The sequence below is a fragment of the Cygnus atratus genome, chromosome 25 (assembly GCF_013377495.2).
Source record: "Cygnus atratus isolate AKBS03 ecotype Queensland, Australia chromosome 25, CAtr_DNAZoo_HiC_assembly, whole genome shotgun sequence".
In the NCBI taxonomy this organism is placed as follows: Eukaryota; Metazoa; Chordata; class Aves; order Anseriformes; family Anatidae; genus Cygnus; species Cygnus atratus.
The window spans coordinates 1,545,564-1,564,801 of record NC_066386.1 but is presented as its reverse complement, the minus strand read 5'-3'; the positions used below and the strand labels follow the sequence as shown (position 1 = coordinate 1,564,801).

At 37.5% G+C, this 19,238-nt stretch overlaps 2 protein-coding genes across 3 annotated transcripts; both read left to right on the top strand.

Moving 5' to 3' along the window:
* Positions 1 to 1,332: 1,332 nt before the first annotated feature.
* Positions 1,333 to 5,373, top strand: LOC118260882 (keratin, type I cytoskeletal 12-like). Its single transcript, XM_050715452.1, is given in 8 exon segments — positions 1,333 to 1,402; positions 1,439 to 1,722; positions 2,322 to 2,404; positions 2,631 to 2,787; positions 3,562 to 3,723; positions 3,821 to 3,946; positions 4,317 to 4,623; positions 5,276 to 5,373. Coding segments are annotated over 7 exon segments (1,119 nt in total). The 5' UTR covers positions 1,333 to 1,402; positions 1,439 to 1,536.
* Positions 5,374 to 9,527: 4,154 nt separating this feature from the next.
* On the top strand, positions 9,528 to 15,718 carry KRT222 (keratin 222). 2 transcript variants are annotated; one of them, XM_035571424.1, is made up of 6 exons: positions 9,528 to 9,623; positions 11,637 to 11,765; positions 12,553 to 12,773; positions 13,819 to 13,895; positions 14,080 to 14,185; positions 15,505 to 15,718. In XM_035571424.1, the coding sequence occupies exons 1-6, from the start codon at positions 9,528 to 9,530 to the stop codon at positions 15,716 to 15,718; spliced, it is 843 nt and encodes a 280-aa protein (XP_035427317.1). The 2 variants fall into 2 exon arrangements, with proteins under 2 accessions (XP_035427317.1, XP_035427316.1); XM_035571423.1 differs by having other exon boundaries at positions 13,819 to 13,899; positions 14,057 to 14,185.
* The last annotated feature ends 3,520 nt before the right edge of the window (positions 15,719 to 19,238 follow it).

The window sequence follows — 19,238 nt, the reverse complement described above, 5'->3', positions numbered from 1 at the left end:
CAGGTGTTTCTGTGATGGTCTTTCATGCCCAACTGCATTAGACTTAGAAAAACATCAGTGACAAAAACGCAGTTGTAAACCATCGTGCTGTGAATTTACACAACACTATCAACTGAGTTGTCCTGTGAACCCTAGGTAGAGGGCAGCGGGAAAAGACCTATGGTCTGATCGATTTGACAGAATTTATAATTTCTGCATGGACCACACGTGGATCCATGGATCATAAAGGCTGAGGAGCAGACATACTGTTGGAGCACCATGGATGAAAGGTGCAATCAGTGAGCCACTGCCAGACAAAAGTCTGATGGCTTCTTCTCTCCCTGCACTTGAAAGGTGTCTGGAAGTCCTTTCTATCTCTTTAAGCACAAAAAAAGATGTTGTAATAGAAACACAGGTTTCAGCATTAGACAGATATTTCAGAAAGGGGGCAGAAAACAATTACAAATTATGTCCAGTGTAATCAAGAATATTTTGTGTTTTCATATTAATGACCAAGCTGCAGATCACTGCCTGTCCACATCTCCCCCCATACTTCTGTTGACCACTGTTATAACTTCTTATCGCACGCACCGAGAACACTAATCTGGCAGAGGTTCATGCCAGAAAAGTACTGTGAAGAGAAACGCATTTCTGACACGCCAGGAAGTCTGATATGAAAGGGATCATTCTACTGGCTTAAGCATCCTTCTATAATAATAGCCGCAAACCAAGAAAGCAAAGAATATGTAATGACAAAAAAAATTATTTAAGATGGATTTAAATGTGAAAAGAAATTTCTGTGCTCCATTACACATGGCAAAACATTATCATGATGTCTTAGCTCTACTCCACCCATTTCTCCTCATACAGTAAACACCTGGAGGGTGCCAGATTTCTGCTCCCATGGGCAATTTAGATTTGCACACATCATTTAGCATGGTCAGGGCATACTAAACTACCCTCTTCCCCCTCCCCAAACGAGAGAGACAGAGAAAGAATTAAGGATTTTGGTAGGAGGTGGGGACTGCTGCTGCAACACCCACGACATTCATATATAAAGGTTTAACAGTTCCCTGCTCGGCGGTGTCTGCTGAGCAAACAGAGCAGGGCACCTTGAGCACCATGGCCCTTTCCATGCGCACCAGCGGCAGCTCCCGGCAGTTCTCCTCTCGGAGCGGCCTCGGCGGGGGAGCCCTGCGGATGTCTAACGCTAGCGCTGCGGGAGGCTTTGGTGGCAGCGGGCTTGGCTTTGGTGGAGGATCTGGGGGAGGTTTTGGTGCCGCTTCTCTGTTTGGTTCTGGCTCCAGCTTCAGTGGGGGCTTTGGGAGCAGCTTAGGTAGTGGCTTTGGTGGGGGTTTTGGTGGCGGTGGAGGTGGTAGCTACGGCAGTGGCTTAGGCAGTGGTTTTGGGGGAGGCTTAGGAAGTGGTTTTGGTAGCAGTTCAGGCTCTGGTTTTGGAGGTGGCTTTGGCAGTGGCTCAGGTGCTGGGTTTGGAGGTGGTTTTGGCACTGGCGGCGGGGGGGATGGCGGCCTTCTTTCCGGCTCCAAAAAAGAAACGATGCAGAACCTCAATGACCGTTTGGCTGCGTATCTGGACAAAGTACGATCTCTGGAGGATGCCAATACAGAGCTGGAGCGCAAAATCCGAGAGTGGTATGAGAAAAATGGCCCTGGAGCTGGTGTTCCTGGGTCTGGGAATGACTACAGTAAATATTATCCAATAATTGAAGATCTTCGAAACAAGGTAGCAAAGCAATGTACTTAATGCATCTTTGCATTTGTAATTCACCTAATAATATTTGGAGACAAATAACAAATTCCTTTCAGAAACCAAGCACCAATTTCTTCTACGTTAATGACTCTTGTAATAATCCTCCGTCACACTGCACTAGTATGTGTTAAATTTTTCTTGTATATTGACTGCAGTTCTGTAGCTGTATCACACAATGCTGTGACATGACTTGGTCTAACTGGAATAAAGGAGAAGGCAGTGATAGGATCCAGTTGTACAAGTTCTTGTTGATCGAAGTGTTTGCATTTTAGAAAGTTTCATACTTTTTATATTACGAATTCAATTCCTGAAGCACAGAGACTACCTGGCAAGCTCTTCAGAGATTATAAACTACAGAGCGCAAACTGGTATTCTTCCATTAAGTGAAACATGCTGATTTGCAGAAGTTGAAAATCCATCCTATATATTTTCATATTTAGCAAATTCTATGAGAGTCTAACAACTTACTTTTATTACAGTCATATTTAGAATTACAGTTACGTAAAAAGCTCTATCGATCTGCAAAGCCACAAGGCTATAAAATCATTCTCTGGACATTGCTTGCATTCCAGATCATTAATGCAACTATCGACAATGCAAGAATCATTCTGCAGGTCGATAATGCCAGACTGGCTGCCGATGATTTCAGACTGAAGTAAGTGTATTGCAAATTGTAATATTGCAAAACCTGTCACTATTATTTTAAGGGAAAAAAAAATGATGTATTTAAACGTCTCTCATTGCAGAATATGTTAATTATTAATATTGTAATAGTTCTGTGTATTAAGATTTCATAGTAAAAGCTATATAAGCACATAGTAGCAGTTTGCATTTGACCTCATTAACCACATAAAAAGCAAATTTAATTACTTTCTTCACAGATATGAGAATGAAGTGGCTCTTCGCCAGAGTGTGGAGGCTGACATCAATGGTCTGCGCAGAGTTCTTGATGAGCTGACATTGACAAGAGCTGATTTGGAGATGCAGATTGAAAGTCTGAATGAAGAATTGGCTTATCTTAAGAAGAATCATGAAGAGGTACAGTTTTTTTTCTTTGTATATTCATAACAAGGTAGATGGAAGTGCGAAACATCAAATTATTCCCTTATTTATGCCAGTGGGAGTTCCTCGGTTCCATTATTTGATTTGTTTGCTGTTCTTTTTTGAGTTTACTAAGAGAAAGAGGGAAAGAAATAGGCACCCAAGCTATGGGCTCTAGATGATGTAGTATTACTATTTTTCTAAGTTCTGCCACTAGAAATACTGCCAGGCCATTTTTCTAAGAATGCAGAAGGTATCTTCGCGTACATTCAGGGCTTATGGAGTGTTGGCCCCAACAAGTTGCTCTTTTCTTAGCTCCTGGCTGAGCAGAACTAAACTTTTCCCATTTTGATCTTGCCAAATCAACTCAGAAGTCAGCTGCTTATTTTATTCTGCCTATATACTACCACCACAGCAGTCACTGTGTTGCAGAAAGTTGATAAAAAATTTGCCATTAAAAATTATAAAGGAAATGGGAGCCAACTCAGATGCTTATCACAGTTTCAGTTGTTATTTTTACTCATAGCCTAGATGTACAGGTTAGAGAAGAATCAAAAAGTTAAATAACAAGACTATTGAGACAAATGGAACTGACAGGCAAGATCTATGTTAATATTTCACTGTTTTATATTCTTCAGAGATGAAATAAAACTTAATTAGGAAGGATTCTTGTTGAAAAAGAATTTATATCACTCGTATTTCTCTATACATATTTCTGGTAGAACTATTTTGCCTTTTATTAACAGAATCTTTTATTTCAAATCTCTCCAGGAGCTTCAGGGCTTCCAGAGCAATGCAGTTGGCCAAGTCAGCGTTGAAATGGATGCTGCTCCAGGAATTGACCTCACCAAGCTTTTGAATGACATGAGGGGACAGTATGAAGTCATCGCCGAGCAAAATCGTAAAGAGGCTGAAGCATGGTTCAATGAAAAAGTAACAACCACATAAATAGCAAATGCAGCCAAATGCATGTAAAAGAGAACTGAGTATTCGGAACAGGAGAACTACAATCTTCTTCTTGCCATTTCAGAGTGGGGAGCTGAAAAGGGAAATCTCTACCAATACTGAGCAGCTTCAGTCAGGCAAGAGCGAGATCACAGATCTAAAACGGACTCTCCAGAGCTTGGAAATTGAACTACAATCCCAGCTTGCCATGGTAGGTTGAAAGGAAACTGCTAACTCGGCAATTTTCCAACTTAAAAGCCTTTTTTAGATCTTACACAATTCTACAGGATTTGAGATTTGCATTTATTTCCTACTAAAATCTACACTCTTTTAGTTCCTAAACAGCAGTCATATATATATAATTGGATTGCAAGTAGCATGTTACAAAACAAATGAGCTTTTATGTTCACATTCAGTGAAGTAGCAGCAAAGGCCAATTACCAAACCAGTATTTCAAGAAAAAAATAAATATCTCTAAGTATTGAGGCCATAGTTACTCCCATAAACTGTTTCAGTTGTCTTTATATTCGTAAAGAATTCTGTTTTCCTCAGTCAGATTATTTAAAATCCTTCTTACACAGAAAAAATCCCTTGAAGACACTTTAGCAGAAACGGAAGGAGGTTACTGCGCTCAGCTTTCACAAATGCAACTTCAGATTGGGAATCTGGAGTCTCAGCTGTTTCAGGTCAGGGCTGATATGGAACGGCAGAATGCAGAGTATCAACAACTTCTAGACATCAAGAGTCGTCTGGAAATGGAGATTGAAACCTACCGTCGCTTGATGGATGGCGAGTTTGTGTAAGTAAATAATTCATATAAAGTATCTGTTTTACTTTCTGTAGCAATATGCTTTCCAGGAAAAGAGACGAGGGATAAACAAGTGCTACGTTCACCAAAAGACAGGAAAGCACATACAAAGATTCTGAATAATCAGCTCTTCTTTACAAATATAACAAATGTAACATTTTGCTCAGTGATTATATTAATCAATAAATGGCAGCATGAAAAGGCAATAATACATGTTCTCGTGCACCTGACAAACATTCTGCAATATAGCGCATCTCTCATTCATTTTTAGGAGTGGAGGACAAGGACTTACATTTGAAAGCTCATCTTTGACAGGGTCTAAATCACAAACACAATCACTGGATTCTTCTCAGGGTAGGTAGAACTCGACTGAATACATTTTTATTTTACAGCTGTTATAATAATTCTGACCATTAACATTCAAGTAAATGTGTTCCCATGTTAATTATATACACTGCTTCATATAACCATTAAAATTAGTAGATACAGAATTATTAAGTACTCACTTAGAATTCTCAATACTGCCTGAATGAGGGATGAAATGTCCCAATAATATTATTTCTAAAGTCATTATTGTAAGTAAAATAATGTATGCTATTTTGTTTAACTACATCATAGAGTTCATCATAATAAGTAGCTAGCCAATTTAAAAGGAAAGAGGATGTTAACTGTTCATGCAAGGCATGTTAACAATTTCATAATACTTTCTTTTGTCTCGTTTATGCTGTTTAGATCCTACCAAAACTAGAAAGATCAAGACAATTGTTGAGGAAGTGGTAGATGGAAAGGTTGTTGCTTCCCATGTTAAGGAAGTTGAAGAGAAGATATAAGGCACAGTCTGATCTTGCAAAGGATCCATTCATTCCATGTTGCTTTCAAAGCACAAGTGGATAAATAACCTTGTTCTTTAGCATGAAGTAAAAAAATAGATTGGCTTTTAAACTAAGATTCTTTTACATAGAACATGCGTTTTCATTCTTAGCAGTCATGCAATGTACTTTCTACTTCAGTCTATTGGTGTTACCTGCATTATTTTCACGGTGTTTTTTAAATCTATCATCAATTCTTTGTTCAGTAACCAAAAATGTGATGCAAACGTTAGGCATTCATTTAGATGCGCTTTTCTATATTTTTGAGTAATTAATAGCTAAAATATTTTTGCTATTCTAACCTAATTTTCCAGATATCTAGGCTAATAAAAAAGGACTCAACAAGCTTTAAGATATTAGCCTCCTTTCATTCTTCACGTCATAATTTAAGACTGTAGCTCCTGAGCTGTATTTGCCATTTTGCTGGGTATTTTGCTTTACCATACATTGTGCCCATGGTACAGTGCGCCCCATTTTAAGAAGTTAATCCAACAGTAGAACAAGCACATGCTAAAAAATAAAATACTGTTTACATGTGGGATTGAAGGAATACTTGATACCATACAAATTAAAGATACCAATTTACAGCAATACAAAGGATTAAGAGAGAAGTTTTTTGCAAACAGAACAACATAACGTAGAGACCACAACTTTAGTGGAAAAGAGCAATACACTGGTTTCAAAGTATGCAGCAACCCCAGCTACGAGGTGTTGGTTACATGTCGCGGAGTGCCACCTGGTGGGAGCCCAATACAATATTTTGAATCCTATATTGGACTTCTGGTTGTCCAACTATTTAAAAGAATCTCTTATCCAGAACAAAATTGGGAACCAGAACACAATCCCCTCACAATTTACATGTCAGTCTTTGTTCTTGAGACAAAATATTGACAATTTTTGTGTGAATCCAGGTAAGACGAGTTACTGTGACTTCTTATATGCATACCATTGTTTCTCTACAATACAAATGTTCTCACATTCTATCACATCCCTTAAACACTTGATTCAAACTAAAATTTTAATGTGAGCATGGATTTCATACTGCACTTCCTTTTTCCCCTTTGCAAACCCAACCACTATCATTTTTCTGCTTCCTGTTTGGAACCAATAAAAGGCAGGGTAGTTAAAACAATAATCAAAGAAGTGGTAGAATCACATCTAAAATCCATTCTGTTAAATAAAAGCCACTGTGATAAATAACACGAAATTAAATATGAGATTCTTCAATATATGTCAGTATGAAGAGAGAAAAATGTGAAACCATCTTGAGTAAATGCACTATCTTCAGCAGTATGAGGAATTAATTTATTTTCTAAAAGCATGCAACTCAAGTGTACATTTTTTCTTTTCCCTTTAAAAAACTGTGCTGATAAATAAATGAAAAGAACCTTACCACATGCAACGTATTTCAATAATATTTTTACTGCTGCAGACTATATTTTTATTATTAAATAAACACTATATAAAATAAAATAGTGATAGCAGAAGTAGACAAGTTGAAGTTGTTTATGTAGGTGCATTTGATTAACAAGAGTACCATTACAGAGAACATTTTTAAAATACAGATTGAAGGAAATTTTTTTCTCCTCATAAAACTGGACAGCATTTGTCATCTTTCTTTCCTAACCACAAACTTTCTCTTGTGTGGAAAAACTGAAACCATAGAACCTTCACCATTATTGACAACATCTCCATTTTGAAGAGAAAAATGTGTCTCTCTTGTCTTCTTGCAAAGGCATATGTATTTTCATTATAACTGTTTATAAAGAAACATGAAATAACATACATACCTCAGGGGCTGCAACTGTGATTGCTGTGAAAACTATTGCATCATTGGGAATTCAGAATTTTCTGAATTTCAAACACACTTTTGTTTTAATGTAGATTGCATTTACACTGAATAATCATGCACTTTACCTACATACACATTCATCCTGAATTTCATACTATGATCTAAAAGATAAATTAGAGTTGCTTAGGATATGTAGCAACCACTCCAGCTATGGTCTTGTGTCAAACCAACAATGGTTGGTTTGTAAAAGCGGTTTGCAATCACAGTAACATTATCACAGAATCCAAATAATTGACACATGGTATCTAAACTACTAAGTTAACTATAAGACAACATCTGTGATAAAATACAAACGTTGAGAGTAGCTAGGATTGAGAATTACATAAATCCTAGTGAAGATACAGTTGCTTACACCTACCTTAAAGCTTCAGGGATGTCACAGCTGGATGTTCCCTTTACACCTGGAAAAAAGAATGAAAAAGAAAGCATTAGTGCTAATTTATTTTTAAAAAGCTTTTAGAAATGTTATCAACTGACAAAATTTTAGCTCCTGGTAATAGTAAGATTCATCCATAGACACTGATTGATGCATAAACTTCGGTTTGTGTGAACAAATCCGATATCCCTACAGAGCTCTGTGTATTGTATTTCAAGCTGATACATTTCTGGGTTCATTTCTGGATGCTAGACAGCCCTGACTTTGCCTGATGTAAGCAGAAGTCATTCTGAGTCCCAGGGAACTGAAAACAAATTGCAAAGAACCAACATTATGATGAAAAGAAAAAAGGAAGATTTTAAATTACATTTAAAAGTTCTTATTTACTTAGATACATAGGCTCTTCCTTTCGATGTTTGGATTCCTTTTTTTTTTTTCTAATATGATTGTTCTCATACCATCAATGAAAAACACTGTTGACACTTTGTTTTTAAAACTATGCAAAATTAGAATGATTAACACAGCTGTAGAAAATGTAGTGGACAACAAAATGTTCTCATCTCTATCCAGGCCAGCAGAAGAACAACCAGCTAAGAAAAATAAAATCAGTACACAGGATCCTTTTACACGTGCCAGCAGAGCGAGTCAAGAACAAGGAAGCCTTATGCACACAAGGAGACTTTTAAGAGGTACAATGCTTCAACTTCTTAAAAGGAGTGTCTTGTGAAAGTTTATTGCCTTTTTTCCCTCATTTTACTGATGCATATTCTTATTTGGAGTCTAAAACTGCATTCTATTTAGCGATTTTTTTTAACTGAAATTAGGATTTTTTACTGTCTCATACTCTATATTACTGAAAAAAAAAAAAACTTTGAAAAATTGGTAAGAGCAGTACTTAGTAGACAAGATCACTGGGATTGTCAGCACACAGCAGTTAAAATAAGCCAGGAAATGGAGAATTATTTGTAGAAATTACAGAACATCAGACAGACAACCTTTGCTTTCTACCTCTCACGTAGCTCTGAGGAAAGGCATGAGGAGCCAACAAAATCTGCATGTTCTGTGAACTGAGCCCCCTGACACAAGGCAGAGAGGAACCGTAAACACCTTCAGAGACAAACACACGCCTCTTCTGACAGCAGTTAGCTATGTTTGAGGTATTCATTCACCAGAATTTCTTAGTGCTCTGCAGAAAGGGAGCCAAAGCCCCCTTGCCACAAGGTGTGAAAGCATTCCGTGCCACTAGCGGCGCTGGCTTCTGTCCCTCTTGTGTTCCTGCCCATAGAAACACAGAAGCATCGGGTGAGAGGATGCCAGGAGCCCAGCTCCTTCTCAAAGCGGGACAATCCCCAGCCGCACAGCAGGTCAGCCACGCTTTGCCTCAAGGAGGGAAATTCTGCATCATCCCCAGATAACTGGTGCCGGTGCTTCACAATCACTTGGCAAAGGCACGTTCCAGCAGCGCCGCCGCCAGCGCAGGGGTCCTGCTGGGAAGCTGTCCCCTTCCCTTTCCCTGTGTGACTGCAGTCTCATTCTGTGCAGCTGCGATTTTGTCCTTTGTTTTGTATCTCTTAACCCCACATTTTTTGGCAAAAAACTAGGTTACAGTGCAACAAAAGCATAAAGACACTGTATAAATTCATTTCAGCACATAATTTAGGTATCATCACTTCACTGCTGCGGAAGCGACATCTTTGCATTATTCAATGTTCTCAGAAAGGACTGAAAGCCCCCGACCTTCCAGTGCTTCCTCAGAAATAAAGCTCTGCAGCTTTAAAATTTGCCTGTACTTTCCCTCTCGTCTCACTGCAGGCAGGGAAGGCTCTGCAGCAGCCGCCTCACCCTATCAATAAGGTTCAGGCAGCCAAGGTGGAGGATGGGAGGGGAATGGAACTGTCCCAGCTCCTCCGAGAGATCAGGGCAAAGTATGAAACGCTCATCACCAGAAATCAGATAAAGACCATCATCTCAGCAAGGACCCAGGTAATGACTTCATGCAGACATACACCTTCCAGAGCAAGGAGACAACCCTTGTCTGTACAATTCCTCCCTCAGCCTCTATGAGGTACAGTATTTCCTTTTCGATGCAGCATATTTTTGGGGAAGGGATTTTGATTTTACTGCAGTAAGATTTGAACTAGAAGATACGGAAAAGGTTTTGTTTAGGGTATGAAATTCACACTAAAGGAGTGCTGTGTAATTCATCTGGATGTTTTTCTGTACCTGCAACAGTGATATTGCTGGGATTTAAAAATGACGACATATGCAGTAACACAGTAACCTCTAGCACCTTTCAGTTATCCCACGGGAACTGAGAATCTTGAAAATCAAAGGCGATGTAAAGAAGCCATGTATATAAAGAAAGCTTTACAGTTTTTAGCACCTATATTAAAAAAGAACAGCACTTTTTCAGTAACTATTTTATATTGTTCACAGTAAAACTGTCATACTTTCTAGCAAATATAATTTGTTCTTTCATACAGATTTACTAAATGTTATCAACACACAATGCTGTTTTAGATTTACATACAAAGCATCTCTAAAACCTAACTGAACTTTGAAATAAAATGGAAAAACAACTTAGAGCCATCAAATGCCAAGAAATTCAGGCTGAAAATTAGGTATTCTATCACCCTGTTGTACTTAGGCACTGCAGAAATTCTGGAGGCTTTTGTTTATTTGTTTGTGTTGGGTTTTGTTTTTGTTTGTTTTAACCACAGGCCAGATTACTGCTGCAATCTGGCTGATCTACACCCTAATCCCGTGGCAGCTACAAACCAGATGGTTAAACCACGTCTGTGGTGGTGTTTGGCACACAGCAGCCAACGTGGACCGTTACGGTCTCATCACATAAACTCTGCAGTACCCAGGCACAAAAGGATAACCAAAGATTACTGAGCACTCACTTGTGGATTAGCCAAATTTAGAGTTTCCACCAAACAATGTCATGACAAAATTACAATAGGTTAGTATATTAAGGGGGAAGGGGGGAATTGATCTTATTTTACTTGCTTTGTAACACCTGAATTAAAGAGTTTATTTTCTTAGAGTTGATGGCATCATGAGAACCTACGTAAAGGTCTAAAATATGCAAAAGAGCATGAAGAGTTTCAAGTGCTTATGGCACCTTCACCACTTGTAGTAAAACGCAGAACTATAAAGGAAAAATAACTTCCATAAGCAAAATAATTATTCTAGAAGTACAACACAGTAACATACAATCTAAATCAAAGATGAGTCCAAATCTAAAATGACCCCACATATGCTCAGGGTTGGTTAAAAAAATTATTTATAATAGGAAAAAAAATAATTTACCTCTAAACACAACACAGTGTTTATTTGACTATTCACTTTTTTTTTAGAACAAGTTTCAGCCTTAAGGCCGACAAATTATCTCAAATAATGTTTTAGATTAAGATTAAGCCTAGGACAAGGAAAAGTTGTAGATTTCGGTATCTGAATGAATGGAGGTGCTTGCTCTAGAACAATCTGAAATCTAGTCATTGACTACATCAGGCAAAACCATAATTACAGCTATTGTCAACTGGAATGCATCCATGCAAGCAATCAAAAGCATTCCCTTTCTATAAAGCTGTTCCTTGAAATCAAAAATACATAAAAAATCTGGAACTGTTTGCAGGAACTGACTGCAGTTCCTCTAACTGCCATGAAGTTAAGCCCACTTACTCTAGAGGAGGATGAGGTCTAAATACAAATGGTTCATTTGTACTGGCGTATTTCTATAACAAAAAGTTAGGGTTCAAGATTTAGCCAGCTACCTCCCACCAAGCACAGCAGGATATGGACTTCTGCACGACACAGCACATAAAATATCAACTCATCACTGTTAGCTCTAACAAATTTATGTGGATCTTAAAAAAATCCCTGTTAGAGATTTTTTGTCTATTTCATTTTATTTGAATATTTTTAAATTATCTTCTTTTTTGTGTGTATATATATATATGTGTATATATACATATTTATAATCCCCTGTAGCTAGAAGCAGCTACAGTTAAAAGAATGGACAAAGATGCAGAAGCGTTAAAGGCAGCCAGAGCAGAACTCTGTGAAGCCAGGCGGCAGTGGCACCACATGCAGATTGAAATCGAATCTCTCCATGCTGTGGTAAGAATCATAAAATGATAGTCAAAATCTCCTGAAAAAAAAACCACAGGTATTTTTCTTGATGTAAACTGTTCACAAGTCAGTTTATGGAAGAAACACATCCACCGTACAGCAGAAATACAACAAACACAAAACACAGAGCTTTGCTGTGCATTTTGAGTTTGTCACACAGATCACTACCCCACAGGCAACAGCTAAGTCAACTGCTCGTGTTTAAGAGCACTGTGTGTCTTGATTCAAAATCTGTTATTTGATGTGTAACACAATTCATATTTCCACTCCTGCCAAGCATGTATTTGCATGATATTCCCCCACCACGGTCCCAGTTATTCTGCCTAACCAACTCTGATCAGGTTTACTGTAAAAACTTTTTTTGAATGGGTGGACCAAATTCATCAATTGGATTTGTGACAGAATACATCAGCCATGTGCTGAATTCTGTAATATATTTAAGACAAAAGAGCGCACAGAGCACTCAGTTTTCATGCTGTACTTAGCTGACTATCATTCTAACCATACAGGTAAAACCAGAGATCTGTAAAAGCAGTGATAGTGAACTGGTGGTACAACAGGTGGCTATTTTGTTTTATTCTATCTTAAATTATTACAAATTTTACTGGAAAATAGCTCAGCAAAAGTTTTACCGTAAAAGCTATACCCTTGTTCCTAAAGAATATTCTTAAAAGAACTGATATAAAACTACATCGTCTGATTGTTAAGGAAACGTGCATAGAGCATCCTTACAGGCACACTTTTCAAATCTTAAAATATGAGTTAAATTTAACAGGAAAAGGGTTTGGAGCGTTCATTGCGTGCCACAGAGCAGCAGTACCACATGCAACTACAGAATTTAGAAGCTGAGATTGAATGTTTAGAGAAAGAGCTACAGGAAGTGAGAAGAAGTATTGAGAAGCAGCTTCGAGAGCATGAAATTCTGCTGAACACTAGGATGAAACTGGAGGAGGAGATAGCAACGTACCGCAGTCTGCTTGAACAAGAAGAGAGCAGGTACTTGTTGATTAGAGAAAGTACTCAGATTTATCTTCCATTTCAGAACTTCCCACTGAACTAACCATCAGAATTGTAAATACATGAACCAATCATTAAAAAATTACAGCATAAAGTCCTTAGAAAGGTTTTCATTGTAACTCAGTTTACCATATCCTTACTTTCTGGATGCCAGCAGCATGTTGCAGCTAGTAGCAAGCTTCCTGCATCCTCACCCAAGGCACTGCATGTTGACGTAGGCTTTGTATCACATTAGCTGCTTAACACGGGTTCCATTTGTCTCAGACCAGAGATGAAGCGTCCGTGTGTGTGAAGTTCTTGGAGAGGAGTTCACATCTCGTCCCACGATGGATGCCCATTTGCATGCTGAATTCATGTTACTCGGTGCCACTCCAAGTCTGTGAAGTCACACGTTTGGAGAGCCTACACATCAGGATGCTGTTTAAGAATAGGTCTTCTAGGGACATTTTCCAACTCGTACCTGCCCCTATCGCTGGTACACAAACACCAGTATTTTGAAATGTAGACTTGAGCGAGGCAGCTACACCTACATCAACAACAGAGGATAAGGAAAAGGCAAAACACCAGGTCCTGCACTCTGCACGGATATCTTAACTAAAGCAGGCACACTGTTCTGACACCTTTCAGTGGACACTGCCTCCCTTACTCATTTCTGCAGAAAACACGGGGTTTTAGTCCAGCAACCTCACACGGTTGCCTAAGATTCCAGACAGAGGAGTCAGACTTAATGCTTTTAACTCTGAAAATACACACAATTCAGTATTAATAAAATTAAATAGCTCTTTCTGGCACACAACCCACTCATGAAGAACTGTCAGAAAACAAAAATGAAATGACACAGACATTTTCAGTAATTTTCTTTAGTTCTATGCTCAGAATAAGAAATCCTAACAAGCAGTTGCTACAATCAGAGCTTCTCATCGTTCTCACATTCTTAATTTTTTTCATAGTTGCTTGTAAAACAAGTTATAAATTAAAGTAATTCAATATTATTTGATGCTTGTAATAATTTTTATTTCTGCAGGTATCGTTGCTCTATACCTAATCAAAAGGATGACAAAAAGCCTACCACTAGCAAGATTACCTTTATGCTGCCTTCAAGTGAGTTTTTTTGACACTCACCCCTTAGGGGATTATGGCCTTAAAGAGGTTCCTAACTACACACAAATTAATGGATATTACAGAAGGAACTTCTTCCAATAAAGCAGGAAGAAAAACATCCCCAGGTCCTGTGCCCTGACCTTACTCTTCTGCATACATGGTATATTTGCATTTTCTTTTATAGATGGTGTAAAGAAGCATGAAACTGAGAAGGTGGAATTGATGACAAAACAAGCAGTCCTAGATGGAAATATTATGAAGGAAAGTGCTGAAGCTCATGGCACTATACAGTAAGACATACATGAATTTAACAAAATAATGATTAAATGTAAATTGTGGGTGTTATATATCAGTATCTCTGACTTCCTTTTACTTAATATCTGTTCTATCATTCCTACACAGCAAGGAAGCTCCAGAGTAGCAGTGGTAGTTCTTGACTTTATATTGAATGGAATGTTTTAACAATAAATTAAATTTTAAAGTTCTTTTTATTAGCATTTACTTCATGAGCTAACAATGTCATGATGATGGTTCTAATTGCTATTCCTGTCAAGAATGAAACTATTAATAATTCATTCTGAAAGTAAAAGAGTCCATACCATGTTTGCAAAGTCCCTCTGGGGCATATTTATGCACATAAATTCAGGCTTGGCTGCTCTGACTTGCTACTTGGAAACTCCAACGTTTTGCCAATTACTATACTAGAGCTTGGCTCCTCAGTGGGCATGTGAACGTTTGTTGGTATGTTTTATTCTTAATTTACTTTGCTAGCACTACATTGCCTCATTCTTTTGTTTTCTGCTACTCTTTAAAGTCTTTTGTAGACTAGCATTTAACAGAACTCTTAAAACAAGCTGTAGCATACCCTGTCACTAAAAATTAACTATAATGAGCTACTGAAAACAGAAATTTAAGAATTGATGCCGTCATATGGTGTACCATACACATTCCACACTTGAAGCTTATTTCCATCTTACACTTTTATTCATCTTACACTCAGTGTCTGTCAGATCTGAATGTGGCTGCTTGGCTGGGCAGTTTACTGAGCTGTGTAAGGCTCCCAGAATCAGACTCTTAGATTCAGATCCTGAAACAAATAGAGGGTTACATCAATAGGATTTGGGCGCCTAAAGATTATTTGAATCAGATGGATTTTCATTCTCCATATTTTACTTCTGTCCCTTTTTTTTTTTTTCCTTTTTAATTAATTGTAGATCCACATTCTGAGGTTTGGATATTAACTAGATTTTTCTCCTCCCTGTTTTGAAGGCTTTCAGATGCAGGAATTCAGTCCTGCCCACTATGGTAGAGAGGTTTTGTACAAAGTATTTGAGGCTGGGTTCTAAACTTTTTCCTTGGAAGCAAACACCTGATGTGCTCAGAGGAATGGTTTTGTAGCAGAGGCTACATAAAAATACAAAAGCAAGATAATGAAATATCCAGGGGAATGAAGCTGTTAAAAAAAAAAAAAAAGATTCAATCTGGTGAGGACAGCTTCCAATATAACTTGACTGTTACATGGTTTCTCATCACATTTTAAAAGCAGACCTGAAGATACATATTACATACTGCCTAAAGGATCATAAACGAGTTTGCTTTATTGTTTCAGAACAGAAAAAGTGGATGAAGTTATTAAAGAATGGGAAGGTTCTTTCTTTAAGGACAACCCACGCTTAAGGAAAAAATCAGTTTCACTGCGCTTTGATCTCCACCTAGCAGCAACCGATGAAGGATGTTTGCACACTAAACAGAAAACTCTTCCAGACATTGAAGTCAGGCTGGTAATGAGGAGGTCGTGCAGTATCCCTTCTATCAAACCTTAACCTACAGCAAACTAACCCAAAGTTCATCCTTAACGGGCTCTGGAAATAAACTGCAGATGGACTTATACGGCCTCCTTCTGTCTTGCCACAGCTATGAAATCTAACTAAGTACTTTAACACAATAAAAACATACAAGTCTCTTAAAAGAAAGGGAGAAGAGCAAGGGAGTTAAGATTCCAAGAAACATAACTTCTACTAGTTTTATACTCTGGGTACAGTCCTTTCATTTTCTCATTATTGTTGTTGTTTTGTAGTATTTCTCCAAATATTAAAAAATTAAACTATAACTTTATACTTTGACATATTCTGTCTTTGTAAGAGAAAACTTGTTTTCTCCTTCTGGAAATGAGAACTGCATATTTCATTCTCTTATTCAATATTGCATATGTACAATGACTGATGAAACCTTGCAATAACTTATATCACAACTGTCATATTTGAAATGTATTTTAAAACAGTTTCTAATAGCAAAAAATTACATGCAATGATGCTCTTAAACTATTCACTGATTTTTCTTTTAAAAGTAGCTGGTATTTTAAAATATTTTTTAGGCAATAACTGAGCAAAAATTTCTTTCCCTTATCACACAGACATTTCTTAAAAGTGTTGTTACAAACAAATAACATTTTAGCCATATTGTTCCACTGACTTTGAAGCAGTAATTTCCATTGAAAACCAATCATCCTCTTACTGGTCCGTGCCTACCTGTACTATGACTTTCTTAGCTATATCAAGTAAAATTATACCCCTTAACTGTTCAAAATTAAGGAGTCAAACAACTTTTTTAATACTGGTATTTAATTCATTTTGTGTGTTACAACAATATGAATTAAAATATCTTCAACAAATTCCTGTTTGGAAAATCATTTAGATAAATTATGCTTTTGATCTCGTACATACAGCAAATCAGTTATATGCCGGGATACAACAATTATGGCTACAACTGAACGGACAAAGTAAGGGCTACATATTCAAAGTAAAATTCTACCAAACCCGTCATGTATCCCCTACTACTACTCGAAGTAGCTAAGGACACTTAAAAAGTACAGTAGTTGATCTTGCATCTGTACACGGAAAAAACAGAAATACAAACCCGAACGTACTTTATGACCTTATGAGACAAATTTTATAAAAAAAAATAATAAAAACGGTATTAATGTAAGAACGTTTGTTTACAAGGATTTTTAAGAGGTATGGATGTCACAAGCTCTTACTGACATCACTGGGATTGCAGGGGCCCAAAATCCACAAAAACACAGTATTTGTGGGATCCACAGCAGCATGTAAGATTTAATTTGTCAGTAATTGCCCTGTTACTTACGGCATGTGTTAAAAAACTGATACTGCAAATTCCTCCACTGTTAAGTTATGCTTCTATCTTCTGTTAATGGTAAGAACAATGCATCTGTATTGCCCATGGTTCTATACCTACTGTATAAAGCTGGCTAATTATCATTAACCTTAAAACTAATCTGGTGTTGTTAATACTTGAGTATTTGGCATCCTGAATGTAACAGCCTGCCCTAGTATTTTCACTATGCAGCTTTTTTTGTGCTTATACTATGTACATTTTACGATACTTGAATTTAAACTAAGTTTTAATTGCTTTCAGGCACTTTAAACAGGGATACAAATTTACCAAAGTAAATGATAGTACAATAATAAAAAATAATAATAAAACTGAGTTTGCCCATGCATATTCTGTGAGTTTCAATGTGTATATCTTGAAAGGGAAGGAGTAAAAAAAAAAAAAAAGAAAATAAAAGTTGTAGATAGGAAAATCTGTAGCACTGCAACTGAGCATTTTCTAAAGCTCTCTTCTACAGTTAGTAAGACCCAAATTCCCTAAGAGTCTTTATCAACACATGTAAGGTGAGCGTCTTCCTGCTACAAAAATTTCTGATAAATCCAGTAACCTTGACTAGATCTAAGGCCCTCTGCCGTGAGTACTGCACACGAAAGATCAGAAGATGGCATCCGGCTTACAAAATTTATGATCTAAAAAAGAAGCTGACAGGCAAAGATAAATAGCAAGTAAGTAAGTAACAGAAACTTAGCTTAGTACATACACTTTTAGAACTCCTTCGGCAGACTGCCTTGTGCGGCTAGAGCTTGCACGGGCACATAACAATTATCATATAAATACATGGAAGGCACTGCCAGCTCTGCAGTAAACAGTAACGGAATAACCTTACTCACAGACACGTTTTTTTCTTTAGCCAGTGGGTGTTTGGCTTACTGTCTGACCCACGGTACTTCTTGGTGTTCCCTCATCTCCAGCCTAACTCCAGCTTTTTTCCCCTAATCATAGAAACTTCATTTAGCATAGTACAGAGCACAAGTCTGGCCTTCACCTTGCAGTAAAAAACCACATTTTTTAGAGTTGAAAAATTATTGTGTATCTATAGTAGTCACTCCTGTCTGGGAAATAAACAACCAGAAAAAATGTTGACTTTATTCACGTACATTATTTCAACCATACAATGGCCTGACCTTTCAGTTCCTGAAGCCATCTCCCTGACTCCACCGACAGCACAAACACATCCTGAGCTGTCCTGCAATGAGAAATTTATTCCATCAACATGAAGTTACCACGATTTAACACTCGATTCAACAGCTCATAAAAATATACAGCTTCTGTTTGAAGTTTGAAACAACTGGCATAAACCCAGTTATCCTGTTTTATGATCGTGAAACCTGAGGCTAAAAGAAAAAAAAAAAAGACTACAGAACATTGTAATAGCTGGTTTCGTTAACACACAACATTCTGTAGGCAGCCCACTCTTACTTGTACAAAGGTGTGGGACTTCCAGATACTGACTTTGTTAGCTACATTAAGAATTGTTGCTACTCTAAAACGGAATCAAGTGTGCATCCTGGCCCTAACTGTATTTTCTCCTTTTATAGTGCATATATAGCTGAAGATCTTTTGCATTACTCGCAAAATTCCTCTCTTCATATTTGAAGAGCTTACTTTTTTGTTCATAAACTACTCAAACTTCCACTGGCGTCATCATGAACCACGTGTGGGAGCAGGAAAAAGAAGCACTCATGGTAACATCTCACCCTCATCTTCCGCCACTTTGTAGAATTCAAGACTACAACACTGAAGACTCATAACACCGTAAAGAACTCTTCACTGCTGGGCTGCTAATTAAATTTAGAGCAGCTCAGCCACTGCCACCTATTACCTGCAAATGTCTGAGGTAAAAATGAGTTTCATCGTCTCTAATGAATATATGTCCTCATTACAAAGCTTATGCAACTGTTGCTAATTAAAATAGTTGGATAAGAGTGAAATATTTAGAGCTCCCTCATTAGAATGATAATATATAAACAAACCTATTAAAGTACATATGTTACGCAGTATATTAAAATGTGTAAAGGCAAAAATCTATCACTGTCTCAACATGGATATTAAGCAAGTAGCAAAATAAAAAATGTAAAGCATGTACATGCAAAAACATATAAAGATTCAGAATTATTAGTGTGGAAAGTGAGAATCAGTAAAACTAATTGA